The sequence below is a fragment of the Fimicolochytrium jonesii genome, assembly GCF_025526975.1.
Source record: "Fimicolochytrium jonesii strain JEL569 chromosome Unknown EV422scaffold_38, whole genome shotgun sequence".
Classification (NCBI taxonomy): Eukaryota; Fungi; Chytridiomycota; class Chytridiomycetes; order Spizellomycetales; family Powellomycetaceae; genus Fimicolochytrium; species Fimicolochytrium jonesii.
Window position 1 is genome coordinate 114,227 of NW_026515705.1, and position 23,025 is coordinate 137,251.

Genomic DNA, 23,025 nt, shown 5'->3' on the forward strand with positions numbered 1-23,025 from the left:
ACAGTTGAGGTATGTATGAGGCTAGTGTCGTTGCGCCGGCGTAGAATCCTCGTGGATCTTACAAGGAAGTTGAAGGAAGGAACGAGGGCGTTAAGGAATCATAAGTTCAGGTAACGATCCAAATACTATGCCCCGCAGGTACTTCTCATTTGGTAGATCGCCATAGTTGAGGCCTGCTGGTCTCTGGCATTTACTACGGTGTCGAGTTGCGGGCCGTGAGTCTGGAGATTCAAACTCAGGTACTGGTTAAGCTCATATATCCTGGAAATGGAGGCGAAGGTGCTGTTTTAGGCAATCCCGTCATTTTGCTGTCAACGTCCTGTCAAGTTATTTCGAATCTCGCCGACGCGTTGAAGAGGTGCACAGGAGTTTACACGGGTTGTTCAGCTCGTCGTTCAACCCGCTAGCACCACCGTCCCCGCTATGGGGCCATACCCCGCCGCCGTCCCCACCGCTGCATCCTTTGCGGGTGTGCGGCGGAAGGGACGGTGGTGGGTGCCGCTGTCATTACTGCTGTCGCCGACGAGCCGACTTTGGGCTCTCGGAATTGCGCTTGGAACTTCCAAGCCGCTTACGTGATCACAGACTGCGACGCGTGAATCCAACTTCGCCTACCGGCCTTCACTGACGTGTCACCGCTCTTCCAACAAAAGGTCAGAGAAGGATTATCGGCCAGGACACTGAACAGGTCGCTAATTTAATGTCCTGGTATCGCCTCTCGCACCTGAGGCGAAGGAGAGAAGAAGAGAGACACGGAGGGAAGAGATGAGGGCGAGGAGAGCAATACCGCAGAAGGGAAAGGACGGAAGGGAGATGGAAAGAAAGCATTGAATATCTGTTGGCGTCCTTTTGGAACGGCGTAAAGCTGGGCTTACGACCAGCGCGGCCCATGGGACTGGACAAGAGAAACGGGTGGATGAGTATCGACCATATCAGTCGGCGCCTCGAATCTGCTCTGTTGCAAAAAGGGGCTAGAGATGCGTAAGGAGTTGCAAGTTAACGTTTCCCGGAAACATCCTGGCTCCTCAGCTACATAAACATGGTTTGGGACATCCACGATCAAAGAAAGGTTGAACAAAATGTGCACAAAGATGAGAAGCATGTTGGAAATAAGAAAAAGAAACACAATTCTAAATATATGGGGCCTACGAAAAAAAAAAATGAAAACACTCATCGCGCAGAGAGAAAAGGAAATCCACCCTTCGCCAAAATGACGGTCCCGAAAATAAAAAAGACGTATGTCTCGATCGATCAAGCCCCCAACTTCAACCTCGCAAACTCAGCCGCCAATCGAACAGCCTCATCAACGTTCGCGAGCTCGGTTCCGGCACCCGCGGCAGCCTCGTCCTTCCCGCCGTTGCGTCCGCCGACTTTACCCGAGACGACGGCGGCCCAGTCGGTTGCTTTCAGGCCTTTGGCGACAAAGTCCTGTCAAAAACAAAAGCCGAAAAAAAATCAAATCATCAGTAATCATACCACCATGTATGCGGAAACCCTACAGAACCGTAAGAAACATACCTTCGGCACAACACAAGAATGGTTAACCTTCCCTGCCTCACTATCCACAGTAATCAACAACGCAGCCTTATTCTGCAACCCCTTGACCGTCTCAATCGCCTTCGCGAGGGCCTTTCCATTGCCCCCATACGGCAGGACCTCAACCAAAAACGGTGCATCGGCGTGTTGGGTGAAGTACGTCTTAACCCGCTCAGCAGCCTCCTTCATCTCGCGGGCTTTCCGCGCCTTGTCCGCGTCATCGAAGGCCTTTTTGATCGTGTTGAAGTCTTGTCGCAGGGCGTGCTTGCGGAGGATGGGGAGGGTGGTTTCGTCGAGTTGTTTGGCCATCACTTTGAGGGCGGCTTCGAGTTGTGTCATGGTGGTACCCGTACCAGGGGACGAAGCAGCAGAGTTCCCCAACTCCTTCAACCCATTCAACCGTTTCTCGACCTCATCGGCCTGACGGTTGACTTCGTGTGCGTCTTCGCCCGTGACGGCGACGACGCGACGGACGCCTTTGGAGATGGTGGATTCTTCGAGGAGGGCGATTTGCTTGATATCGCCGGTTTGCTTGACGTGCGTGCCGCCGCAGAATTCGATGGAGGTTTGGTGCCATTTGGGGTTCGACGGGTCGGTGACCAGTTCGTCGATGGAGTGACCGATGGACACGACGCGGACGGGGTCGGGGTAGCGCTGATGGGGAAAAGGGATCAGCATCATGAAGTTAACATGAAAAAGGTGGCGCGTATGTTACTCACCTCTCCGAAAACGGCACGCAGTCCGTTGATAGCCTTTGCGAGATGCAGATCCACCTCCTTGGAGTACATCTTTAAATTTTTCTTCACAAACTCATTGCAAATCTCCTCAATCCTCTGCAGCTGCTCGACAGTCGGCGCAGCCTTGGCCGAGAAATCGAACCGCAGCTTCTCCGGCGAGACGAGGGATCCCTTCTGGTCGACCACATCCCCCAACACGTCCCGGAGGGCATAGTTAAGAATGTGCGTGGCGGTGTGGTTGTTCCTGATCGGCCACCTCCTCAGCTCGTCGTAAGAGCACAGAAGCTCGTCCTCGAGGCTGAGCTGGCCGTACTTGAGGTACCCAATGTGGAGGACGTAGCCTCCAAACACCTGGACGTCTTCGACGGCGAATTCGACCTTCCCGTCGATGGTGAGGGATCCCGTGTCGTATTGCTGACCACCTTGCTCGGCATAGAAGTTGGTCTTGTCGAGAAGGACGCCGAAACGCCCGTGGTGGGATTCCGAGGATACCGAGTCGACGAACGACCCGTCCGCGTAGATCGCTTTTACGGTAGCGTTGATGTCGTCCGTGCCGTACTTGTACGAGTCGTCCGTCGTCGGCACCTTGGTGTTCTTCTCCAATGCGCCCAAGTCATGGACGTCCAAAGCAACCGTGTCGCCCTTGTTCTTCGACTTTGTAGCCTTCGAACGCTCTTTAGCCAAAGCCTGGGCGCTCTCGAACCCGCTCTCGTCGATCGACAGCGCGCTTTCCTCGGCCATTAAACGGGTAAGATCGACGGGGAACCCGTATGTGTCGTACAGCCTCCACACATCTGCGCCAGCCAGAACGGTGCTCTTGTCGGCTTTGGCCTTGGTGAGGAACTCGTTGAAGAGCTTCTCGCCCCTGTCGAGGGTTTTGGCGAAACTGCGCTCTTCTTCGTCCAGAATCTCCTTCAGCGTGTCTATGCGCCTGGTGATCTCAGGGAACGCTTCACCCTATAAGCAGATGTCGGTTAAGTATTTGGGATCACCTTTGTTGACTTGGAACTTACCCCAAAAAGCTGCATGCATGTAACTTACCATCTCAGCAACCACGATGTCAACGAGTCGCGAAAAGAAGCCGTCCATCGGAGTGTTGAACTTGCTACGGACGTAACGAGCAGCACGACGGATGATTCGCCGTAAAACGTACCCACGACCCTCGTTGGACGGAATACCACCATCGCTAATGGCAAATGTCAATGTGCGGATGTGATCGGCAACAACTCGGTACGCCGTATCTATCCCATCCGCGTCCTCGGCGCCGAGCTTTCCAGCGTACGGACGAGCGCCGGTGAGCTTCTGGATGGCGGCGAAAATTCCCGTGAAGGCGTCCGTGTCGTAGTTTGAGCGCTTGTCTTGAAGAACAGAGACGAGACGTTCCAATCCCATGCCAGTGTCGATGTGCTTGTTGGGCAAGGGCCTGAGCGACCGGTCAGCTTCCCGGTTGAACTGCATGAAGACCAAGTTCCAGATCTCCAGGACATCGGGGTCGTCCATGTTGACAAGATGTGCGGCGTTCCGGCCTCCAATTCTGTCAAAGTGAATCTCGCTGCAAGGCCCGCAAGGTCCTTGGTCTCCCATTTCTGCAAGGCATTGTTACGTTAGCGTCGTCCCAACTTTGGATCCCGATTTCTGCTAAGCTGATCGTATCGTACCCCAGAAGTTGTCCTTGGTGTCTCCCGGCAACATGTGGTCCTCCGCCACGCCGATGTCAAGCCACAGCTTCTTTGCCTCCTCATCAGGCGGCAACTTCAATCCTTCGTCTCCTCCAAAGTACGTAACGTACAGACGGTCAGTAGGCAGGCCGTAGACCTTGGTCAATAATGTCCACGCCATTTCGATGGCCTCCTTCTTGAAGTAGTCGCCAAAAGACCAGTTGCCCAACATTTCGAAGAATGTGTGGTGGTAGGTGTCCCTGCCGACATCCTCCAGATCGTTGTGCTTTCCTCCGGCGCGAATACACTTTTGGGTGTTTGCGGCACGTTTCAGCTTGCCCAGATCAGACGTGCGATCGACGGTGCCGAGGAAAATTGGTTTGAACTGCAGAGAGGACGGTCACTCGTCCGCTATAATAACCTCTCCGTTTGAAGTTCAGTCGGAAATACCTGGTTCATTCCAGAGTTGGCGAACAGCAGTGTTGGGTCATCGTGGGGGACGACCGCAGATGATGGGACGAATTCGTGCTGGTGCTGCTTCTGAAAGTAGTCAATGAAAGTTTGACGCACCCGGTTGACGGGCCATTCTGTAGAGGCAGTCATGTTGATAAAAGAGGTAGAGACGGTTCTCGGACGAAAGTAGGTGGGCAGGAAGGCCGGCTTCGTGCGGTACTTGGGCGAGCGGAACAGAAAACCCTTGGGAGGAGCGACGCTGTGCTGGGGCCGAAGAAATGCGTTGGTGGTCCTAACAAAACCAGCGACGGTAGGCATACACGACTGACTGACTGACTGCGGAGTGACTGTGAGATACGACTATGCTCTTATATAGGTAGCCGTGCAAAAGCAGACTGTGGAGGAGCTCCTACGCCGCAAACCGAGTGCAAGCAAAGCGGTTGCTATCTGAATTTTGAGCAACAGAGGCAGCTCTGATCGGCGGGAGGACAAGCAAGGACAAGCGCGTCAGGTTACTCACAAGCAGACTCACAAGCCAAATGCGCAGAGTTGGCTCAAGGCGTGTTCTCATGTTCCCCTGGGGCTCATTTGCGCCGTCCTCCACCAAACAGTTCTTCGCCCTCTTCCCCAAGAGCATAGATCACAAACGTATCCACACGGACTCAGACCACATAGGCTTCTGCCACATACTATTCATCCTCTTTACGCTTCCATCGACTGTCTCTCCGCTCGGGAACGCTTGGGCAAGTTTTGGTCATCCCATCCACACGCGACGGGCATCCAACACACGTCGAAAACAGCATCCACCGCAGAGGGAAATTCTCGACGCTACGTCAACCAAAAGCTTCACCATTCTCAGCCAACTCAACCTCATCAGTGTGTACAGCTCAACCACGGTAACATAGTCATTCGTCCACCCCCCGCAATGCAACAAGGCAACGTCCTCTTCCAAACCAACGACAGCAGCGGCTACTACAACCCGCCAAGCACCAACCTCGAATTCCAGCAGTTCTCCTACTCAGACAAAGCCGTCGGCGGGGCCTCCACAGCAGCAGTAGGCGACGCATACGGGGGCGCATCACACCAATTCTCGGCATATCCAACAGGAGCGGTGGGTGGGGCTGCGGCGGCGAGTTCGTATGGGGCGGGGGCTGGGGGGAATTATGCCGCGTATCAGCATACGGGCGAGGTGACGTGGGCGTCGATACGGGCGGCGTTTACGACGGGCGGGTTTGCGGATGAGCCGCCGTTATTGGAAGGTGGGTGGCTACCACGCATTTCTGGGGCATACATCAGGAATGGCGGAACTGAACGTGCTACATTTCCCGGTTGATCACAGAAATCGAAGTGAATTTCGATCACATCCAAAAGAAAGGCATGGCGGTCCTGAATCCGCTCGGTGCAGTCGACAAACACATCATGGACGACACAGATCTAGCCGGCCCCGTGCTCTTCTGCCTCCTGTTCGCCGGGTCACTGCTACTCGTACGTGTGGCCCAACAACCTTTTCATACCCACACGCCCCCCTAATATTCATTCCCTGATCCGGTTTTAGTCCGGCAAAGCTCAATTCGGCTACGTCTACGGCGTCGCAATGCTCGGCTGGGGCTGCATCTACGTCATCCTCAACCTCATGAGCGAATCCGGCATCGACGGGTACAGGGTCGCCAGCGTGCTGGGATACTGTCTGCTGCCGATGGTGCTACTCAGTTCTTGTGCGACGCTTTTGATGTTGAGGTATGTCTCTGTCATTCTTGGAGGATTAAAGACGACACATGGACTGAATCTTGTTTGATTTGTTTGTAGCGGCCACGCGATTGGCTTCATAGGCTTCGTCTTCAGCTCCCTCTCCATCGCATGGTGCACCTACGCCGCGTCAACGATGTTCACCGCGGTGTTGTCCATGACCGATCAGCGGCTACTCGTTGCGTATCCGGTCGGGCTGCTTTACTCGGCTTTCGCTTTATTAGCTGTGTTTTAGGATGCGTACTGTTGTGGTGGGGCGTTGGGGAATGGAACTCGATAATGTGCGCGGATAGCGAATTCCCAATAGAAGGATGGGATTTGTGAATATGCGACAATATGGTATTCTGCAACTCTCAGCGGTCGGCATGGCCTTGTGAGATTTCAAATTTGACCTGTTCCGCTTCACTCGCCGTTATTAGGGGAACCGTGTTAGTTTCTGCCATTTCTTGTGCCAGCCTCTGCACTTCTTTTCCTGGGAATCGTTCTGTCAATCCGGGGGCGTGCCCCCTTCTTTTACTTGCAGTTTCTCAGAGAGTTCTGCGGGTTTCTTTCTCATCTTTCTGGTTCCGCGCGGCGTTATCTCCTCCGCTGGCCGTTGCCCGCCGCTCCTCAGCTGATTTTCCTTCCCCCACTCCACTCATCGCTCGGCGCTCCACAACCAATGTCTCCACTTTCTCCTCTATTCTGCCCATCGCTCATGGCTCTCGCTCGACGCGGCGCTCCTTTTCTTCCATTCATCCTGCAAATCTCTGCTAGCCGCCGCTGTTCGATCCACCCCCACTCACTCAATTTCCCTTCGCCCGCTCTGCGGATTTGGGCGAATCGCTCTTTCTGCCAATCGCTCTTTTTCAACGCCGTTCCTCACAGCGTCATATTCGCGAGCCAACGAACACATGTATTGATTGAATCGTCGTCGGTCAACGTCGTAAATAGGTACTCTTTCTACATCATCCGCACCCATTTCTTCCCAGTCGATACACCCTCATCCCCCTCATCCACCAAACCTCTCCAACCTCCTTCTCCTCAACTCTGCCGGGTCCAAACTCTCCTGCGTCTGTTCTGGCGGCTCCGACACCTCCCTGTCCCTCTTCCTCTCCCTCTCACTCTCCACGGGCGGCACCGACCCCTCCGTCCCAACCAATCCCGCCTCCCTCCGACTCGCCTCCAACGCCTGCTGGAGGGATTTGGAGTCGCTTCCGGCGTCCGAGAGACTTTGTTGTAGCGCGATGCGAAGGTCCGGGTCATCGTCTTCCGAGTCGGTTTCGAGTGTGAACGGTTGTGCGGGTTGTTGGGGAGGGGGTGGGAAGTCGGTGCCGAGGGAGAGGGCTATTGCTCTGTTGATGGTATGAGAACAACCTTTCAAAGGAGAAGACTTGTCCAGCGATGCAACACATACCTCGCCAATTCATCATCCCCACCCTCCGTCTCCGCTGACCCACCGACGCCTTGCCCCCTAACCCCCAACTCGGCAGGCGGATGCCATCCCTTCGCCGTTTTCCGCGGTGTGGTGGAACTCGGCTTCTTTGGGATCTGCGAGGGGTCGGGCACGGGGCTGGATTCCGCGTAGATGTCAGCTTCGGAGGGTGCGAGGGTGCCGTTCACGATGAAGATGGAGTAGCCTTCGTTTTGGAGTTGGGCTAGTAGGAGACCCTGGTGGTAGGGAGGGAGCGTGAGTGGGTCAAAGTTGATAGGGAGTGGAAGGACGGGCATGTGGAGGGGCTTCTTACCAGATAGGTCTCGGAAACGTAATCCGGGCCGTCGAAAACAGAGTTGAGGTTGTACCACCTGCGCACATGAATGTTATCAGTAGGCAGACATCTCTCGGCTAGATATCCCCATCTCAACCCCATACCGTTTAGGCGAGTTTCCAAACCTTCGTAACGTGAACCAATGCTCCTGCAGATTGCATACAAACGCCTGTTCCTGCCTACACAAACCCAACATCATCAGCACCCTCCAGGCACAGCCCTCTCCCCCCAACAAAAGCGTCACTCACGTCGGATCATCCCTAGCCCCCACCGCAAGCTCGGACCCAAACGCCGTAATCTCCAACCCCCACACCTTCAACGCGCGCGAGATGACTTGCACCGAGAAGAACCCGGAGTCATCATAGTTGGACGACTCTTCGCCGAGGAATTTGCGGTATTCTTCGGTCTCGTGGCCGCCTATGTTGCCTTCTGCCATCGCCTAGGGGTGGGGTGATGTGAGTAATTGGTGAGGTTGGAGAGGGTTGGCAAGGGTGAGTTTTTGGAACGTACCGACCGCTCCTCCTCATCTAGCTGCCGCCCGATATCTGCTAGATCCACTGCTGTGAAGTAGGCGCCTTGGAGTAGGGCGTTCAAAGCATGTTGGGCACATCTGCAAATTGGGATCGTCAGCAGCCTATAATAAAACAGTTCACGTCCCCCCGTTCGTTCTCCTCCACCAGACGAAGCCTCCAGGGAAAACGAAAGGAAGAAGGCGGATACTAACAATTGGCCTTCTTGCTATAAAGTGACAAGGCGGTTGACTCAATGTTCGGAAAAAGTACGGTGGACATGGCAGACCAAGGCAGAACCTTACCTTCTCGTGGAATATGAAAGGAAACAGATCCATTCTTCCTGGCGACCTTGACGGGTGGGTGGGTGCTCCTGGCGAAATGTTATGCTGGTCGTCAAAGGACCCTGCATATGCCTGTCATGAATGCGGACGCGCGCTCAGCAGTCGGACACGCACGTTGCCGATCCGGACGAATTCTTGCTGGATCTCTCATCACCGTTTGTCCTCCCGTTCCCACTCAGGCCCACTCACATCACCCCCACCAGAAATGGCACCAAACATCTTCCAAACAGCCCGAACAGTCCGCCAAGGTCCTTCCGTCGGCACAGGCGACAAGCCCGACACCCGGCCATGGATCGAAAAGTACCGGCCAAGGGACATGAACGAGATCAGCTCGCAGGACGAGGTCGTTGCCGTGCTGAAGAAGACTATGGAGTCGCAGAACGTGAGTTGCATTGGTCGTGGTTGTTTGTTGGAGGTGAGACTGATTGTTTGGATGTTGACTTGTACTCTCTGGTTGGATCGAGCCCAGCTACCGCACTTGCTCTTCTACGGGCCGCCAGGGACGGGAAAGACATCGACTGTGCTGGCGCTGGCCAAAGAGTTATATGGGTAAAAATCTGCGTTGGAGTCAGTATGGCATATGGGCATAGATTCTGACTCACGAGTATCAGGCCAGACATCATACGAGACAGGGTGCTAGAGCTGAACGCGTCCGACGAGCGTGGGATAGACGTTATCCGAGCGAAAGTGAAGAACTTTGCGAAAGTTACAGTCACGCAGACCTCGGTGTGAGTTAGCCCGTTTGGAATGATTTGTCGGGAGAAGTTTGGAGACTAAACGCCCTTGTATAGAGGATTCCCATGCCCGCCGTATAAGATCATCATCCTCGACGAAGCCGATTCAATGACGCAAGACGCCCAGTCGGCCCTTCGACGAACGATGGAGACGTATTCAAAATCGACTCGGTTTTGTTTGATTTGCAATTATATTAGCAGGTATCTATCTTGTCCGCTGCGTTCATGTTGGACAGAGTTTATTGATAGTGATGTTTGTTGCAGGATCATTGAGCCATTAGCGTCTCGTTGCGCCAAATTCCGCTTTAAGCCACTGGATACGGATTCTACGAGGGCTCGTATAGAGTATATATGTCAGAACGAGGGAGTGAATGCTCCGCCTGAGGTTGGTTGTTCAGTTGAAGATGCTGCTGACACGGGCGAGCGTTGAGCTGACTTCAACACCTTGCGCAGACAGTCCAAACACTAGTCAAACTCGCTGACGGAGACATGCGGCGGTCCATCATGCTGCTACAAAGCGCGTTCCGGCTGTATCAGAAGGAACTCATTACGAGTGCTGCCATTTGTGAGATTGCTGGGGTAAATACTACGAACTTCAGTGGCGGATTGTTTGCCCCGATGTCCTCATTTCTTTCCCTCATCAGGTAGTACCGGAATCGGTGATAGATGGACTAGTCACAGCCTGGCAATCACGAGACATTGCACAGATCGAGACTGCGGTTGAGAGGGTTGTTAGACAGGGGTATTCGGGTGCGCAACTTATGGATCAGGTGTGGGTCGTTGTTACAAGCATCCTTCACACTCAGTATTGTCCAAGTCCTAAGGTCTCGACATTTGTTTAGTTGCAAGAACGCGTGCTGGCAGACAACCACCTAACGTCGATTGAGAAATCAAAGATTTCGATATCGATTGGGCAGATGGACAAGGCGCTGGTGGATGGGGCGGACGAGCAGTTACAGCTGTTGAGTTTATTTGTCAACGCTTATTAATGATGAGTCTGCGCGAGAAAGCTTTGTGGAAGAAATAGAGATCAGGAGCAGGCTAGGATTAGGGATCCGCAAGGGAGCAGGCTCAGGACAGCTGGCGTACTGTAGATGTCGGTGTAGAAGTGGAGAGTGGGTCGTAGGCTATGGGACCTGTGGGAAGCCTTGTCCTCCTCTCCAATACATTCGGCTCTTCTTCGTTATCCACACACTACTGAAAGCTTCTTGCCGACGGGAATGCATGATGAAATCGGTTTTATGACGCGGCTTTGGGGAGCATTGTGGGGTAAGGGCGAAAAGCCACCGTACGGATTCAAACGCCAGCGCGCAATGTCACGCACGCGGGGCGAGTCATTCACTGTCAGTCAGGAGGCCCCTAATTAGCCAACTTCGTGTTTGCGATGATTCTCCCGCCGCGGATTTCGGTTTTTTCCATTTTCCTTTTTTTTTGGGGAGCTCTCAAATAACGGCTCGATACTTAACCCTTCTGCTTCCGCCGTTCTGACACTTCTGCACTCTCATCCGCACTCTTTCTCAAAGTAAGTCAGAGCGTTCGGGCTAGGTGTTGCGCGCATACATCACCCAGTGCTTTCGTCGGGACAAACACTCATATCGACGCTTACAGTCGCATCCCTCATTCCCAGCAGCATTATCACAAAAATGTCCGCAACAATAACCCGCCTAGGTTCCGCCCGAGCCCTCTTTGCGCGAAAGACGGTCCTCTCCGGAAGCCTGGCGCCTACACTCGCCGCTCGGTCTATGGCTAGCGCTACAAAGACAAGTATGTAACGTATATCCGTGGTGGGGATTATGTTAGGACGCGTACACTGACTCTCCATTTGGTAGAGTTCGACTGGAAGGATGCGTTTGATTTGAACTCGCAGTTGACGGAGGAGGAGAGGGCTGTTCGGTGAGTTGGGTGCGCTGGTTGAGGTTACGGGAAAGTTTGTGGATGGGGCTGGCACGCTGACGCGAACGAGGTGTTTCTAGTGATTCTGCCCGCGACTACTGCCAGTCGAAGCTCATGTCGAGGGTCATTGAGGCCAACCGTCATGAGAGTGAGTGATTCATGAAGAGGGGGATTTTGCGCGGTTTCGGCCTGCACCAATACCAGCGATACTCACACGCTTGTTTTCAGAGTTCCACCGCGAAATTATGAGCGAAATGGGCGAGCTAGGCCTTTTGGGCGCAACGATCCAGGGGTATGACTGTGCGGGCGTCTCATCGGTCGCGTACGGCCTCATTGCGCGTGAGGTGGAGGCTGTGGATTCGGGCTACCGGTCGGCTATGAGCGTGCAGTCGTCGCTTGTGATGCACCCTATCTATGCGTATGGGACGGAGGCGCAGAAGGAGAAGTACCTGCCTAAGCTTGGTGAGTTTTGGGTCTCATACTCGGGTGTGCGATGAGAAGTGACATTGGGAGCGCGAAGCAGTGATATTGACACTTGTATTGGTCACTCCCAGCCAGAGGCGAACTAGTCGGCTGCTTCGGCCTCACCGAGCCCAACCACGGCTCGGACCCTTCCTCTATGGAAACCGTTGCCAAAAAGGTGGACGGGGGCTACGTCATCTCCGGGTCCAAGACATGGATCACCAACTCGCCCATCGCTGACGTGTTTGTCATCTGGGCCAAATGCCTCGACGACGGCAAGATCCGTGGGTTTATTCTCGAGAAGGGTATGGAGGGGCTTACTGCTCCTGTAATCAAGGGGAAGTTCTCGCTGAGGGCGAGCACGACGGGGATGATTATGATGGACGAGGTGGCGGTGTCAGAGGAGCAGCTGCTGCCGAATGTGTCCGGGTTGAAGGTAAGGATTCGACACGCTTTAGCATCGCGTTCTTCATGCCGCGAATCGCATTCACCGTATCTGACCCACGCTTTCCCCCTCATCACCGCCAGGGTCCCTTCGGCTGCCTCAACAACGCGCGCTACGGCATCTCCTGGGGCGCGCTCGGCGCCGCCGAAGCCTGCCTGCGCCAAGCCGTCGACTACACCACGCAACGCAAGCAATTCGGCACGCCGCTGGCCTCGTTCCAACTCATCCAGAAGAAATTCGCAGACCACATGACGGAAATCACACTGGGACTGCAGGCGTCGTTGCGGGTGGGCCGGCTGAAGGACGAGGGCAAGTGGCACCCGGACATGGTGTCGATCGTGAAGCGGAATAACTGTGGGAAGGCGTTGGAGATTGCGAGGCAGTGTCGTGATGTTCTGGGCGGTATGTCTTTGTTCATATTTGCTGGGGTTTTGGGATGGGATATTTGGGGGGGCCCACTGACACGCTGACTTTTTTTTTTCTTTAGGCAATGGAATATCAGACGAATACCACATCATCCGCCACGTCATGAACCTCGAAGCGGTCAACACCTACGAAGGCACGCACGACATCCACGCGTTGATCCTCGGGCGCGCCATCACGGGGATCCCAGCCTTCCACACCGCTGGTAGTCAATAAGGAATAGAATCCCCAGTCGGACACATCTTCGAATGTAGAATAGCGAGAACACACGACGAATGGAAACCCCCCATTCTTTTTTTTTGTTGATTTGGCATGGGGCCAGGATAGATAGAACAAGTGGGACGTTTTTTTGTTTTTATTGATCTTCATCCGTTTTCATCAAAATCCCCATTTTGTTTTCTGATACCTCAGAACGCCCGCCGGTCAGAGAAGGGTATATATCCGGTGGGAAGATCGGGAGTTGGAACGATATGTTGGAGCTCGATTCATTTTCATGTATGACATGACATGGGGCAGGGGTTATATTGAAATTGTATGAAGTTGTACAGGTGTAGCGGTATAGTTCTACTTTAAGAGGAACGGACGGGACGATATAAAAAACAACATGAAAGAGCAAGAGCATGTGTGCCCTGACATGCACGCACACACACACACAGACCAACGTTCGACCAGCGGGGTGTTGCGGGGTGAATGGGTGTGCAGGGAGGAAGGAAAGCGCCTTCTTTTCAGGGAGAGGACGGAGGGAGGATGAGAGGCGCTTAGACGAGGGTGATGACACCGCATGCGACACGGGCGCCGGCGTTCCCGGTCGTCTTTGAAGTCGTGGCGTTGCCGAGACCGAGATCGTCTTCGAGGGCGTGGATCACGATGGCTTTGCTGTAAGAGCAAATTCGCGGCAGGTATGTAAGTGTTCCAAACTCCACCAAAGCAAAGCAAAAACAACCCCCCGCCCAAAAAAAAATAGGGCGAGGCGTTATGTGAAGAATCCAGACACATACCCAACGATGTTATCAACGTCCCCAACAAGCTTCACAATCCCATCCACAATCGTCACCTTCACCTCCCCACCGGCGCTCGCCCTGACATTGCCGAGATCCCCCACATGCCTCACGGTGCTGTCCGGGCCGCCATGCGTCACGTTATGCGGGTTGAAATGGGGGCCGGCGGCCGTGCAATTCGGGGCAATCACGCCATTCGCGTGGACATGGAACCCGTGGAGGCCGGGCGCGAGACCGGTGAGGTGGAGGTTGAGGGTGACGTGGGGCGAGGAGCGTTTCTGGGTGAGGGTGACGGTGCCGGAGACGGTGGTGGCGTTGTAGGTGGGGTCCGGGGTGATGTGGGCGATGGCGCGGGTGGAGGAGTGGCAGGATTTTTGGCCGGTCGGGGAGGCGAGGGCGAGCGTGGCGGACGCGGCCGCGAGGAGGAGGGTTGGGAGGTGCATTTCTTTTCTTTTCTGGGAAGGGTATTGGGGTATTGACACTGACGGACGGGGGGGACGAGAGAAAACCGTCGCTCTTATGGTCTTCTAGGTCGGCCGTCCTTCCTCCGGCAGCGGCCCATCTTTGTTCATCCGCCGACCCCCCAACCATCATTCGCCGATAGAACACCAACCTTGACCATTTTTGCCCATCTCCCATTCAATGGGACGCCAACCCTGGACACCTCGCAGCCACCTTCAGAGGAAGGTTTGCGCATGGAGCGCGTACGATTAGGTCAGCGTGTGGCCGGGGCGAGTGGCCAGCGAAAAGCCGCGTTCATTTCCCTGCGCGTATGCTTTCGACAGGGGCGACAATTTTTGCTGGACTGGTGATTGGAAGCCTCTATTACTTCCATTATGCCGTGTAACCCCGCTGATGTCAGGACTCGGGACTCAAGGAAGCCAGAGGATTCAGGAAGCCGTCAGCTTCTAGGTTCTGTCGAAGCTCGGCTGGAGTCACTCTCAGGGAGGCTCATCGAGAACATGGCGAGCCCAAAACACGCTGAGAAAGATGGAAGCGGTTGTCATGGACTGCTGTTGGGCTGCTTGGAACTGCTCTATTCTGCTGACGAGTGTACTGCGACGGATGGACGGAGGATACTGCAGCGCATTGCATGCCCCGGCTCAGTGCACATTTACGCGACGGTGGTGTCAGGATGGGCAGGTTGTAAAAGCCGCGATAGCCGGCTCCACAGAGGACGTCCCGGCGGCTGTTACGGTAGAGCAATAGCGCGGAGCTCAGCTGTCAAATCTCTTGCCGAGCGATCTGGCATGGAGGGCAAGGACTGCGTCCTGACTTGCTGGATGGTACTGCCGATCTGCAGGGAAATCTTCCAAAGTATTGCCCTCAGCTAAAATTCTGATTTCGAAAGCGATTCTGCAGACGCTATATATGAGAATCCGCAAAAAGCGACGGATGCGGTGCCTGGGAGACCGGCTGGTGCGTGCGCCAACCCTCGGATACCGCCTGAAACGTATATTCTGCTCACAGTCGCGAGTTTCCCAGCGAGCGGATCACATGCGACCGTGGGCACCAGTGTATGTTCTGCATTCTCTCACCCCTCACTTTGCAGCCCCTCACCTCCTCCCCGCAGCCCCTCTCGTCTTGAACGGGGTGAATGTGGGGTTGAGCAAGGAGTATGTGTTCAACAAGTGGATGCGCAATGTGGCGGGGGGCGAGGTGGATGAGCGAGTGGGCGGGGGAGATCTATGGCGCGGCGGGGAATGGGACGGGGATGGGGGGGGTGGGAGGAGACGTTTCGGGCGAGTGGGGCGTACGTGGTGGCTGAGCGGCTGTACAACCGCACGGCGACGCGGCCGGGGGCCATGGCGGTGTATTACCCAAAGTACACGGGTGGTGGAGCGAGGAGTCGGGCCCCGGTGGAGATGGTGTACGCGTTGCTGTACACCCCCGCGCGGTAGAGCCCAAGGAGCACGATGAGCCATGTGCATAACGCGGTGTATTTGGGGACGAGGGAGGTGCTGATGCGCGCGTTTGGAACTACATAGTGGGGTTGGGTTGGATGGGTATCGGCCGAGGGGGCAGCCGATTGGGGAGGTCGTGCAGGGCGTGTTGGCGGCGATGGGGTATGCTACGAGTTTTCTTCAGCCGTAGAGCGTGGGGACGAACGTATGTGCAGCTCTATCCATTTTTGTACAGTGTCCAACAAATGTATCACATCAAACACATGTTCGCGGGATGTGCAACGTCAGTATACGCAACAGTCCTTTTTCTTACGAGAAACGGCGGTCTCAGGAGGTATATGTATGTACAAGAAGAAAAACAACTACGGACGGGGTTGCAGAGATACTCGCAGGGATATAACCAACTACATACAGCCCATCAGCGAAGCAGGCAGGGGCCACGCAAACCACGAATCAGTCGTACAACGTAAACAACACACAGCTAACCAAAGGACAACACTACGCCGCCGTGTGTAAAACTTTCCATTCACTCGATCTTCGCCTCCTTCACCCCCTCCTCAGCCGCCGGCGCAACAGCCTGCACAGGGTACGCCCCAGCCACCCCGGTCCCAGGCACGGTAACCAGCCTCATCTTCCTCACCCACATCCTCCGTCTCGTCAAACTCGACATATACGGCGCACGCCTAGGGTTCGCCCACGCATGGTCCGAGTACTGCCACCCGCCAGTGTTCGGGTCGACGTCGGCCCACCCGACATCGAGCAGCCAGTCGTCGTCGGCCCATTCCCAGTCACCGAGCGGGTCGGGCGGGGGCGTGAAAAGGTCTTTTGTGGGGCGGGAGAGGGTGCCGGTGGAGTCGGACCAGGCGCCGCGTTCGGAGCGGAGGAGGTGCGGGATCCAGCCGAGGCCTGGAGGGTGAAGAGACGTTTTGCGTGAATAGGGGGTTCTTGGCAACGTGATAGGGAGGGTGCTATGGTACGTTACCTGCCCACCACCGCTGATTCTCAAACAAACTAACAACCACAATACTCCCATCCCCCGTCTTCCTCGCCTCCTTAACCGCCTCCTTGAAAGTGTCCACCTGGAACTTGAGCTTCTTCAAGATGACCGGCGGCAGCGTCATAGCCGCGGCGCGAAACACCGCCGTGTTGTACAAAAAGACTCCCACGCCGGCGACGAGCAAGACATAGTTGAACGGCACAAAGCGCACAAAGATGGTGACCCCAAACATGGACACCAGGACCATTTTGAGTAAGTGGGCGGTGAGGTCCGCGTCCGACCAGTCGAGCAGGGCGCCGTTCTTCTTAATGTCGTCGTAGGCATCGCAGTAGATGCCCATGGAGTTTTGGATGAACTGGAGGTTTTTGAGGTATTGCACTTTGGGGGTGGTGGTTTGGCCCGTGGCGCGGGTTTTGGCCTTTTCGTAGTAGTTGCGCATTATGAGGTAGATGATGAGGAGTTGGGGGGAGACGAGGAAGAGGATTGGGTAGAGGCCTGGAAATGGGTGGGGGTAAGCAAGGGGTATGATGGACACAAACAGACGCCTAACGCTGGCGTGGACTGCGCAAGGGAACTCACATAAGAACACGTAGATGCTCATCACGACCAGCGTTTTAGACGGATTTTGCCACGTCAGCACCTCGGTAAGCTCCTCCTGGAACTGGACCACGGCATCCAGGCGCAACACAAACCGGGTCAAATTCTTAGGCGTCGTGGTTAGGAGATTCAGCGCCGGCTGATCGCTCGACGCTCGACGCATCGCAGCCGAATTAATCGCCGTACTCGCAATCAAATCCGCCACAATGCCAGGCGATTCCGTGTCAGACGTCGACGCCAGCGTCGTAGCGGAAGGCGAGCTGGGGATCACGGTAGTAGACGACGCGACAGATTTGGCCGAGGAGGAGTTGGACCGCACCCTTCGCGAGAGCACCACGGTCCCGTCTTCGTCGCTGCCGGTGGATTTTTCGGAGAGCTGCGGCTCGCTGTCAGCGTTCTCGCTATATACTGCCACGAGGCTGTCGATGAAGGCTGCTGAGCAGGGGGACTCAATTATGTATTGGCATTTTGCGTGCACTGCCGCACCGCATTCTACACAAAACAGACAATTGGAGATGAGCGAAGCAAATTGGTTAGTCGAATGATTTTGAGCGATGTGTGTAGGAGACGTCCGTTCGCTTTCCCTCACAGTTGAAGACGGGGGCTCGTTGTAGCTCGCCGCAGACAAAACCATCGCTCGCTTCACTCGCGGCTGCCAACGCCAACCAAAGCCACCCTCCCTACATTGAGGCTCCCGTGGCCCCCTCCCTTCATTCATTTCGCTCTCTCTTCAATCCACTTACTCTCACACTGCAACCCCTGCCTTATGATTCCCCAAAGGAACTTCCTACAGCAAGCGCAATAAGTCGGTTTCGTGAAAGTAGTCACGGCAAAATGGTGGTGTGCGCCGCCCGTCAGCTGGCTGGTCTGCTGCTGCTCTTCCGCCATAGCCCACAGCCGAGAAACGGGGGGGGTTTTGACAGCGTCTTCTGTATATGTAAGCCCTGAGGACGAGCTTGTCGCGTGGTGATGGGGGTGGGAACGAATTGTCCAGAATGCGTCAGAGACGGGGCGGTGGGGATAACTTGTTGAGCTCCCTAGCGGATGACGAACTTGGAAGGAGGACCGGAGTGGGGAGGCAGCTATGGTAGGATAGAGTGTGTTGTACAGTAGATGTGTGGATGCGACTGGCAGTTGCGAGAAAGGCCGAAGGGGAGGCCACATGGGCTCAGTCATTAATGCTGCGGCCCTGGAAATGCCTGCTGGTCACAACCAACGCGCTATTGGCCCTTGTTGGGACGAGCACAGGGACGAGCACCCGCAGGTCAGAGACGCCAGACTAGTACCATGTGCATGCATGGGCATAAGGAAGGCTGCTCGCAGACAGGCTAAGGCACAGATGCACATGTATGTACAGTACGTACTGTATGTACGGCACACGGGGCAGAGGGCATATACATATATTCCCTGTCGGATAGCTATTCCTCGCCTGTCTGTCGCCTGTCGCCCCCCTATATATGCAACCAAACGCGTATGACTCACGCGTCGGAGAACGCTGCTTTCCCCTCCTCGCCAACCACCCTTTTTCAACCCCCGCAAAACTCCTCCCCAACCAAGCGTGAGCAAAGCTTCCCTTCTTGCCTGTGATAACCATCCTCCACTGATTCAGTTTCTCCACCAAATCCCAGCATATACATCCAGGCCGCCTCGGGTCACATCCACAAACCTTTCGACGGCGACGTGTAGATTTACGGCAGAGGCAGGACGACCATGGTCAGTTGATAGATTGACAGCGTTGGGCAATTCGATTCACGCCCAACATGCCGCCCCCGCGGGTCATCCACCCACTAACCCTGCTCGCACGCAGTCGCTCTCCAAAGACACGACCAAAGACTACACGGACGTCGAAGCGACGCTGAACCGGGTGACGGCGCACCCGGGCGTGCAAGGCATCGTGATCGCGACGCACGAAGGCTCGGTGGTGCGCTCGACGCTGGATAACATCCAGACGCAGCAGATCTCGACGCTCGTGACGCAGCTGGCCGCGAGGGGCAAGGGAGTCGTTAGGGATTTGGATCCGGAGGATGATTTGACGTTCTTGAGGATTCGGTCGAGGAAGAATGAGGTGCGTTTTGGGGAGACGGGGGTTTGGGAGTGCGCGGATGGGGTGGGGTGGGGAGGGGATGAGGGGGTGTTGGTGGTTGCCGGGTATGGGCAGGGCATCGATATGGACCAGCCGCCGTGAGGGTGACGCCCTTCTGATGTGAAACTCAATATACTCACATCTCATTCCGTCGTTCCCTCCCGCCGCACAGATCATGGTAGCAGAAAGTAAGCATACCTCCCCATTCCATCCCTCATCTCACGTCCACCGACTAACCTCCCCTCCCTGCATCTCCCTCCCAGCAAAACAATACCTCCTGATAACAATCCAAAACCCCAACGAGTCCCAAAAAGCCTTCTTCTAAAATCCCCCTTCCCCACACCACATCTCTCACGCATCTCCCAATCTCAAAAAAAAACCCCCCCGCTGATGTATTTCCATCGATAGAAAAACTAACTAAGAAGGGGAAAGTCTAAACCTATAAATTATATACCACAAAATCTACATGCGAGGGGTTGCTACGTACAGTACATACACCGTTACGTTTATACAGTGAAACGGCGCAAAGAACGAATATACATCTCTAATACCGCTCAGAAGCAGCTAAACGCGGTTTCGTCACCTTCACAGGCGGCATATCATGTTCCGCCACCACCTGCTCTGCATCTCCCCGCGGCTGCGTACCCTCACCCACCGCACTCTCCCCTGCGGTCCCCGCCTCTGTGGTTGACGTTGAGGACTCGGACTCGGACTCTGCCAACGCCAACCGCCGCGCAACCTTCGCAGCCCCCTTAACCTTCTTCTTCCGTTCAAACTTGAGATGCGCAAGCCCTTCGTTGATGAACGCCTCGCATTCCTTTTTGAGGTGGTGCGCGAGGTCTGTGTCGATGAAAGTTTCCGGGAATCTCAGACTTTCAAAAGAAAAAATCCCCATTCCAAAAGGCATCAGCATCAGAAGTGGGGGGGTAAACCGAAAATGAAAAAACGGACAGATATCAACGTACCCCAACCACATATAAAGCACAATCAACCGATGCACGCCTTCCAGGTCCCTCAACTCCTCCACATCCCCCGGCGGCAGCGTGCCCAGCTTCACAAACTCCTCCAACCCACACTCCTCGCCTGCCGCATGAGCCTTCGCAAACGCCAGCATGGCAACACCCAGAACGGGCTCGTCGGCGTTGCAGGGGGCGAGGGTGAAGACGTACCGTTCGCGGAGGGGCAGGGGGACCGGTTCGATTAGGGTGGCGATTTTTTGGACGGAGGTGAGGTTGCAGAGGAAGTAGCGGCCGTGGAGGGAGGCGAGGTCTTGGAAGCGGTCCTATGTGAGGAGGTGTGAGGGTGAGTGGCGAATGAGAAGGGGAGGGGGAAGGGAGGGGAAGGGGGGACTTACGAGGAGGGCGGTGAGTGTTTCCTCGGGGAGGAGGCGGTGGAACAGTTCGAGTTGTTCTAGGGTTGGTAGGAGTCCCGCGGCCTGGAAAGGAAAGCACAACAAGACGTGTGTAAGAAACCGCCACTACCTCGTAAGAACACCGCAGACGAAAACGCGCATACCGTAACCCCCGGCGTCGGCATCCTCATCGCCTCCCTCAACGCGGGCATATCATACTCATCAAACGTACAACACTCCCCATTCTCCCACTGCGTCTGAAACCGCCCCGCTCTCCCAGCAATCTGTTTCGTCTGACTCACGCTCAACTGCTCCACACTCTGTCCATTCCACTTCTCCATCCGTTCAAAGATCATTCGTCCAATATTCAAATTCAATCCCATCCCAATCGCGTCGGAGGCGACGAGGACGTCGTAAGGGCCGTTGGGGTCGTTGAATTGGCGGGCTTGCTCGGTGCGCGTTTCCGGGGGGAGCGAGCCGTAGATGACGGCGGCTTTGAGGGCGGTTTTTTGCTCGATTTGGCGTTTGAGGGCGAAGATGTTTTGGCGGCTGAAGGTGGCGATGCAGTCGCCGCGGCGGAGGGAGGTTAGGTCGCTGTTGAGGCTGTGGGCGGAGACTTTTAAGGGGGTTAGGCGCTCGTATTCTTTGACCTGTAATGTTTGCATGAGCATGTTGTGATTGGAGTAAGCAGACAGAGACAAGCTACAGACCTCAACGATGTCGCCGGTGTCTTCGGTCATCGCCATGATGAGGGGAACCGCTGTCGGCTCACCGCACAGGTGTACCTCGTCCGCCTGTATCCCTACAAAGTGCGTCCTCGCGTCAAATCTTCTGCTTCACACCTACGGTGAGGCCCTGTTCCCCTCATGCGTACCTAAAACCGCCTGCGTCCAAGCCCACCCCCTGGACGGATCCCCAATCATCTGTATCTCATCCAACACCGCCACCTGAAACCGTCTCCCCACCGGCGCCATCTCCACCGTCGCCGCCGTCTTGTGCACACCATCGCTCTCCCTCCTCTCCTCGCCCGTGAGTAAATTACACGGTATCCCCTTCGCATTCATGCGTTCATACACCTCATGCGCCAACAACCGCAGCGGGCCGCAGTAGATGGCGGACTCGACCTCTTCGAACCGTTTGAGGGCCGCGTAGGTCTTGCCGGAGTTGGTGGGCCCGACGTGGAGGATGAAGCGACGTTTGGTTTTGCGCGTTTCTTCGTACCAGTCGGCGGGGGAGGTGAGGTCGCTGAAGGAGATGAGGGAGGCGAGCTTTTCGGTGCGGGAGGGAAAGGCGGCGGTGATGAAGCGGTAGAAGGCGGGGAGGAGGATGCGTTCCATTCTGCCTGGATTATCGTAATTTGGGTCAGTCACCCCGCTTTCGGCTCGTCCTCACCAACGCTTCTTCATCTCCAAATCACTCACTTCGCGCTTTGATATGAGTAAGCACCTCGCCCGGAGTCAACCGCTCAATCTCATTCTTCACCAGCGCCTTGCTGAACTTGTCCATCCCAGCCACGTATATATCGCTCGGCACACCCATCTCGGTGACTTTCCGCTGTACATATGCGCTCCTCGCAAATCGCTCCATGTAGTTCTTCAAATCTTTCAAAAAAGAAAATTGCAACCTATCAATTCCCAACCCGACAAACCTCCGCCCCCTTCATATCCTCGTTCCCCACCTGCAAGCTGCCTCGTCGTCGGATCAACAACCACACCCGTTTCCGTCTTTCGCGGCGTAAACTTCGAAGCCTGTCCAATCGGCGCCCCGGGTTTGAAGTGTGGCCTAAAGTCTGACCCGGGCTTGTTGTGGCGGAAGGAGTTCTTTGACCCTCTGGCGTCTTTTGCTGTGGCGAGGATGTCGGATAACCGGGAGGAGAACTTGCCGGCTTTTGGTTTTTCCCGGGAAAGGGTGGCCGAGGTTGAAAAGAGGGAGCATTGCACACCCTTCAACTGCGGGAATAGCACGCAGCGGCCTGGTTTGATGGATATCCGGACCATGGCGGCGAGTGAGAGCTATATTCTACTACAGTACTAGAGTCGAGAGACCGCTGCCGGTCACTTCTCGGGCCGAGGGGTCTGAGTCTTCTTGCCTTCTCTCCGGGGGTACGTAGACTACCGAGTGTATGTGTATAAGCTCAGTCTGTCTCAACAGCTGCACGGGAGTTCCGACGTTGGGAGCTGCGAAAAAGCGGAAGTGCGAAAAAGCGAAAGAGGCGAACGCCGTCTGCTCCAAACCTGGCTCGAACCCCATGTCCAGCTGGGTTCAGCCAAGCGACCCTTTCAGATCACGGGGAGGGGAGCTATCCTCACTATCTTGTATAGTTAACTACCCACGGCACAGCTCGGCAGGCACGCCACCCAGTGGGATTCTTCAAGGCCAAGGGACAAAACTATGGCCGCCAACATCG

The 23,025-nt window shown here is 55.4% G+C and overlaps 10 protein-coding genes across 10 annotated transcripts; 5 read left to right on the plus strand and 5 right to left on the minus strand.

Moving 5' to 3' along the window:
- Positions 1 to 820: 820 nt before the first annotated feature.
- EV422DRAFT_608415 (tRNA synthetases class II (A)-domain-containing protein) lies at positions 821 to 4,534 on the minus strand (the record flags this gene model as incomplete). The annotated part of the gene is made up of 6 exons (XM_053073834.1): positions 821 to 1,428; positions 1,519 to 2,190; positions 2,256 to 3,230; positions 3,315 to 3,859; positions 3,932 to 4,316; positions 4,382 to 4,534. The coding sequence occupies 6 exons, from the start codon at positions 4,532 to 4,534 to the stop codon at positions 1,252 to 1,254; spliced, it is 2,907 nt and encodes a 968-aa protein (XP_052921277.1). The 3' UTR covers positions 821 to 1,251.
- A 349-nt stretch (positions 4,535 to 4,883) lies between these two features.
- On the plus strand, positions 4,884 to 6,581 carry EV422DRAFT_623534 (uncharacterized protein). The gene is made up of 4 exons (XM_053074227.1): positions 4,884 to 5,643; positions 5,724 to 5,869; positions 5,940 to 6,121; positions 6,191 to 6,581. Exons 1-4 carry the CDS (start codon positions 5,310 to 5,312, stop codon positions 6,363 to 6,365), a joined length of 837 nt encoding a protein of 278 aa, XP_052921278.1. The 5' UTR covers positions 4,884 to 5,309; the 3' UTR covers positions 6,366 to 6,581.
- Positions 6,582 to 7,121: 540 nt separating this feature from the next.
- Positions 7,122 to 8,725, minus strand: EV422DRAFT_608427 (Ataxin-3; the record flags this gene model as incomplete). The annotated part of the gene is made up of 8 exons (XM_053073835.1): positions 7,122 to 7,464; positions 7,527 to 7,780; positions 7,858 to 7,915; positions 7,983 to 8,057; positions 8,127 to 8,317; positions 8,389 to 8,488; positions 8,603 to 8,616; positions 8,693 to 8,725. The coding sequence occupies 8 exons, from the start codon at positions 8,723 to 8,725 to the stop codon at positions 7,122 to 7,124; spliced, it is 1,068 nt and encodes a 355-aa protein (XP_052921279.1).
- A 66-nt stretch (positions 8,726 to 8,791) lies between these two features.
- On the plus strand, positions 8,792 to 10,681 carry EV422DRAFT_546254 (P-loop containing nucleoside triphosphate hydrolase protein). The gene is made up of 8 exons (XM_053071522.1): positions 8,792 to 9,113; positions 9,201 to 9,280; positions 9,343 to 9,459; positions 9,523 to 9,666; positions 9,730 to 9,850; positions 9,919 to 10,044; positions 10,110 to 10,235; positions 10,308 to 10,681. The coding sequence occupies exons 1-8, from the start codon at positions 8,937 to 8,939 to the stop codon at positions 10,452 to 10,454; spliced, it is 1,038 nt and encodes a 345-aa protein (XP_052921280.1). The 5' UTR covers positions 8,792 to 8,936; the 3' UTR covers positions 10,455 to 10,681.
- A 201-nt stretch (positions 10,682 to 10,882) lies between these two features.
- On the plus strand, positions 10,883 to 13,280 carry EV422DRAFT_546255 (acyl-CoA dehydrogenase/oxidase). The gene is made up of 8 exons (XM_053071523.1): positions 10,883 to 10,987; positions 11,093 to 11,229; positions 11,295 to 11,358; positions 11,439 to 11,506; positions 11,587 to 11,820; positions 11,913 to 12,256; positions 12,349 to 12,667; positions 12,753 to 13,280. The coding sequence occupies exons 2-8, from the start codon at positions 11,109 to 11,111 to the stop codon at positions 12,902 to 12,904; spliced, it is 1,302 nt and encodes a 433-aa protein (XP_052921281.1). The 5' UTR covers positions 10,883 to 10,987; positions 11,093 to 11,108; the 3' UTR covers positions 12,905 to 13,280.
- EV422DRAFT_623538 (CRE-SOD-1 protein) lies at positions 13,189 to 14,417 on the minus strand. The gene is made up of 2 exons (XM_053074228.1): positions 13,687 to 14,417; positions 13,189 to 13,564 (listed from the first exon to the last, which is right to left on the minus strand). The coding sequence occupies exons 1-2, from the start codon at positions 14,127 to 14,129 to the stop codon at positions 13,447 to 13,449; spliced, it is 561 nt and encodes a 186-aa protein (XP_052921282.1). The 5' UTR covers positions 14,130 to 14,417; the 3' UTR covers positions 13,189 to 13,446.
- Positions 14,418 to 15,491: 1,074 nt separating this feature from the next.
- On the plus strand, positions 15,492 to 15,780 carry EV422DRAFT_571880 (uncharacterized protein; the record flags this gene model as incomplete). Its single annotated transcript, XM_053073046.1, has 2 exons — positions 15,492 to 15,583; positions 15,675 to 15,780. The coding sequence occupies 2 exons, from the start codon at positions 15,492 to 15,494 to the stop codon at positions 15,778 to 15,780; spliced, it is 198 nt and encodes a 65-aa protein (XP_052921283.1).
- Positions 15,781 to 15,843: 63 nt separating this feature from the next.
- EV422DRAFT_546266 (integral peroxisomal membrane peroxin-domain-containing protein) lies at positions 15,844 to 18,337 on the minus strand. The gene is made up of 4 exons (XM_053071524.1): positions 17,928 to 18,337; positions 17,167 to 17,676; positions 16,573 to 17,082; positions 15,844 to 16,496 (listed from the first exon to the last, which is right to left on the minus strand). Exons 1-4 carry the CDS (start codon positions 18,070 to 18,072, stop codon positions 16,117 to 16,119), a joined length of 1,545 nt encoding a protein of 514 aa, XP_052921284.1. The 5' UTR covers positions 18,073 to 18,337; the 3' UTR covers positions 15,844 to 16,116.
- Positions 18,338 to 18,813: 476 nt separating this feature from the next.
- EV422DRAFT_296219 (uncharacterized protein) lies at positions 18,814 to 19,702 on the plus strand. Its single transcript, XM_053066059.1, has 4 exons — positions 18,814 to 18,897; positions 18,992 to 19,249; positions 19,440 to 19,455; positions 19,531 to 19,702. The coding sequence occupies exons 1-4, from the start codon at positions 18,895 to 18,897 to the stop codon at positions 19,590 to 19,592; spliced, it is 339 nt and encodes a 112-aa protein (XP_052921285.1). The 5' UTR covers positions 18,814 to 18,894; the 3' UTR covers positions 19,593 to 19,702.
- Positions 19,666 to 21,955, minus strand: EV422DRAFT_608461 (P-loop containing nucleoside triphosphate hydrolase protein; the record flags this gene model as incomplete). Its single annotated transcript, XM_053073836.1, has 5 exons — positions 19,666 to 20,549; positions 20,622 to 20,702; positions 20,783 to 21,268; positions 21,329 to 21,420; positions 21,493 to 21,955. The coding sequence occupies 5 exons, from the start codon at positions 21,953 to 21,955 to the stop codon at positions 19,812 to 19,814; spliced, it is 1,860 nt and encodes a 619-aa protein (XP_052921286.1). The 3' UTR covers positions 19,666 to 19,811.
- Positions 21,956 to 23,025: the final 1,070 nt, after the last annotated feature.

Bases quoted from the DNA above. Each gene is read 5' to 3' on its own strand.
- EV422DRAFT_546255 (XM_053071523.1), top strand. From the start codon at position 11,109: ATGTCCGCAACAATAACCCGCCTAGGTTCCGCCCGAGCCCTCTTTGCG. The intron at 11,507-11,586 runs GTGAGTGATTCA...GCTTGTTTTCAG, and splicing joins TGAGGCCAACCGTCATGAGA to AGTTCCACCGCGAAATTATG. The intron at 11,821-11,912 runs GTGAGTTTTGGG...GGTCACTCCCAG, and splicing joins GAAGTACCTGCCTAAGCTTG to CCAGAGGCGAACTAGTCGGC.
- EV422DRAFT_623534 (XM_053074227.1), top strand. From the start codon at position 5,310: ATGCAACAAGGCAACGTCCTCTTCCAAACCAACGACAGCAGCGGCTAC. The intron at 5,644-5,723 runs GTGGGTGGCTAC...GGTTGATCACAG, and splicing joins TGAGCCGCCGTTATTGGAAG to AAATCGAAGTGAATTTCGAT. The intron at 6,122-6,190 runs GTATGTCTCTGT...ATTTGTTTGTAG, and splicing joins GCGACGCTTTTGATGTTGAG to CGGCCACGCGATTGGCTTCA.
- EV422DRAFT_623538 (XM_053074228.1), bottom strand. From the start codon at position 14,129: ATGCACCTCCCAACCCTCCTCCTCGCGGCCGCGTCCGCCACGCTCGCC. The intron at 13,565-13,686 runs GTATGTGTCTGG...TTGCTCTTACAG, and splicing joins GACGTTGATAACATCGTTGG to CAAAGCCATCGTGATCCACG.
- EV422DRAFT_546266 (XM_053071524.1), bottom strand. From the start codon at position 18,072: ATGGCGGAAGAGCAGCAGCAGACCAGCCAGCTGACGGGCGGCGCACAC. The intron at 17,677-17,927 runs GTAAGTGGATTG...TGTTTTGTGTAG, and splicing joins GCAGGGGTTGCAGTGTGAGA to AATGCGGTGCGGCAGTGCAC. The intron at 17,083-17,166 runs GTGAGTTCCCTT...ACCCATTTCCAG, and splicing joins GAGCATCTACGTGTTCTTAT to GCCTCTACCCAATCCTCTTC.
- EV422DRAFT_546254 (XM_053071522.1), top strand. From the start codon at position 8,937: ATGGCACCAAACATCTTCCAAACAGCCCGAACAGTCCGCCAAGGTCCT. The intron at 9,114-9,200 runs GTGAGTTGCATT...GATCGAGCCCAG, and splicing joins AGACTATGGAGTCGCAGAAC to CTACCGCACTTGCTCTTCTA. The intron at 9,460-9,522 runs GTGAGTTAGCCC...GCCCTTGTATAG, and splicing joins ACAGTCACGCAGACCTCGGT to AGGATTCCCATGCCCGCCGT.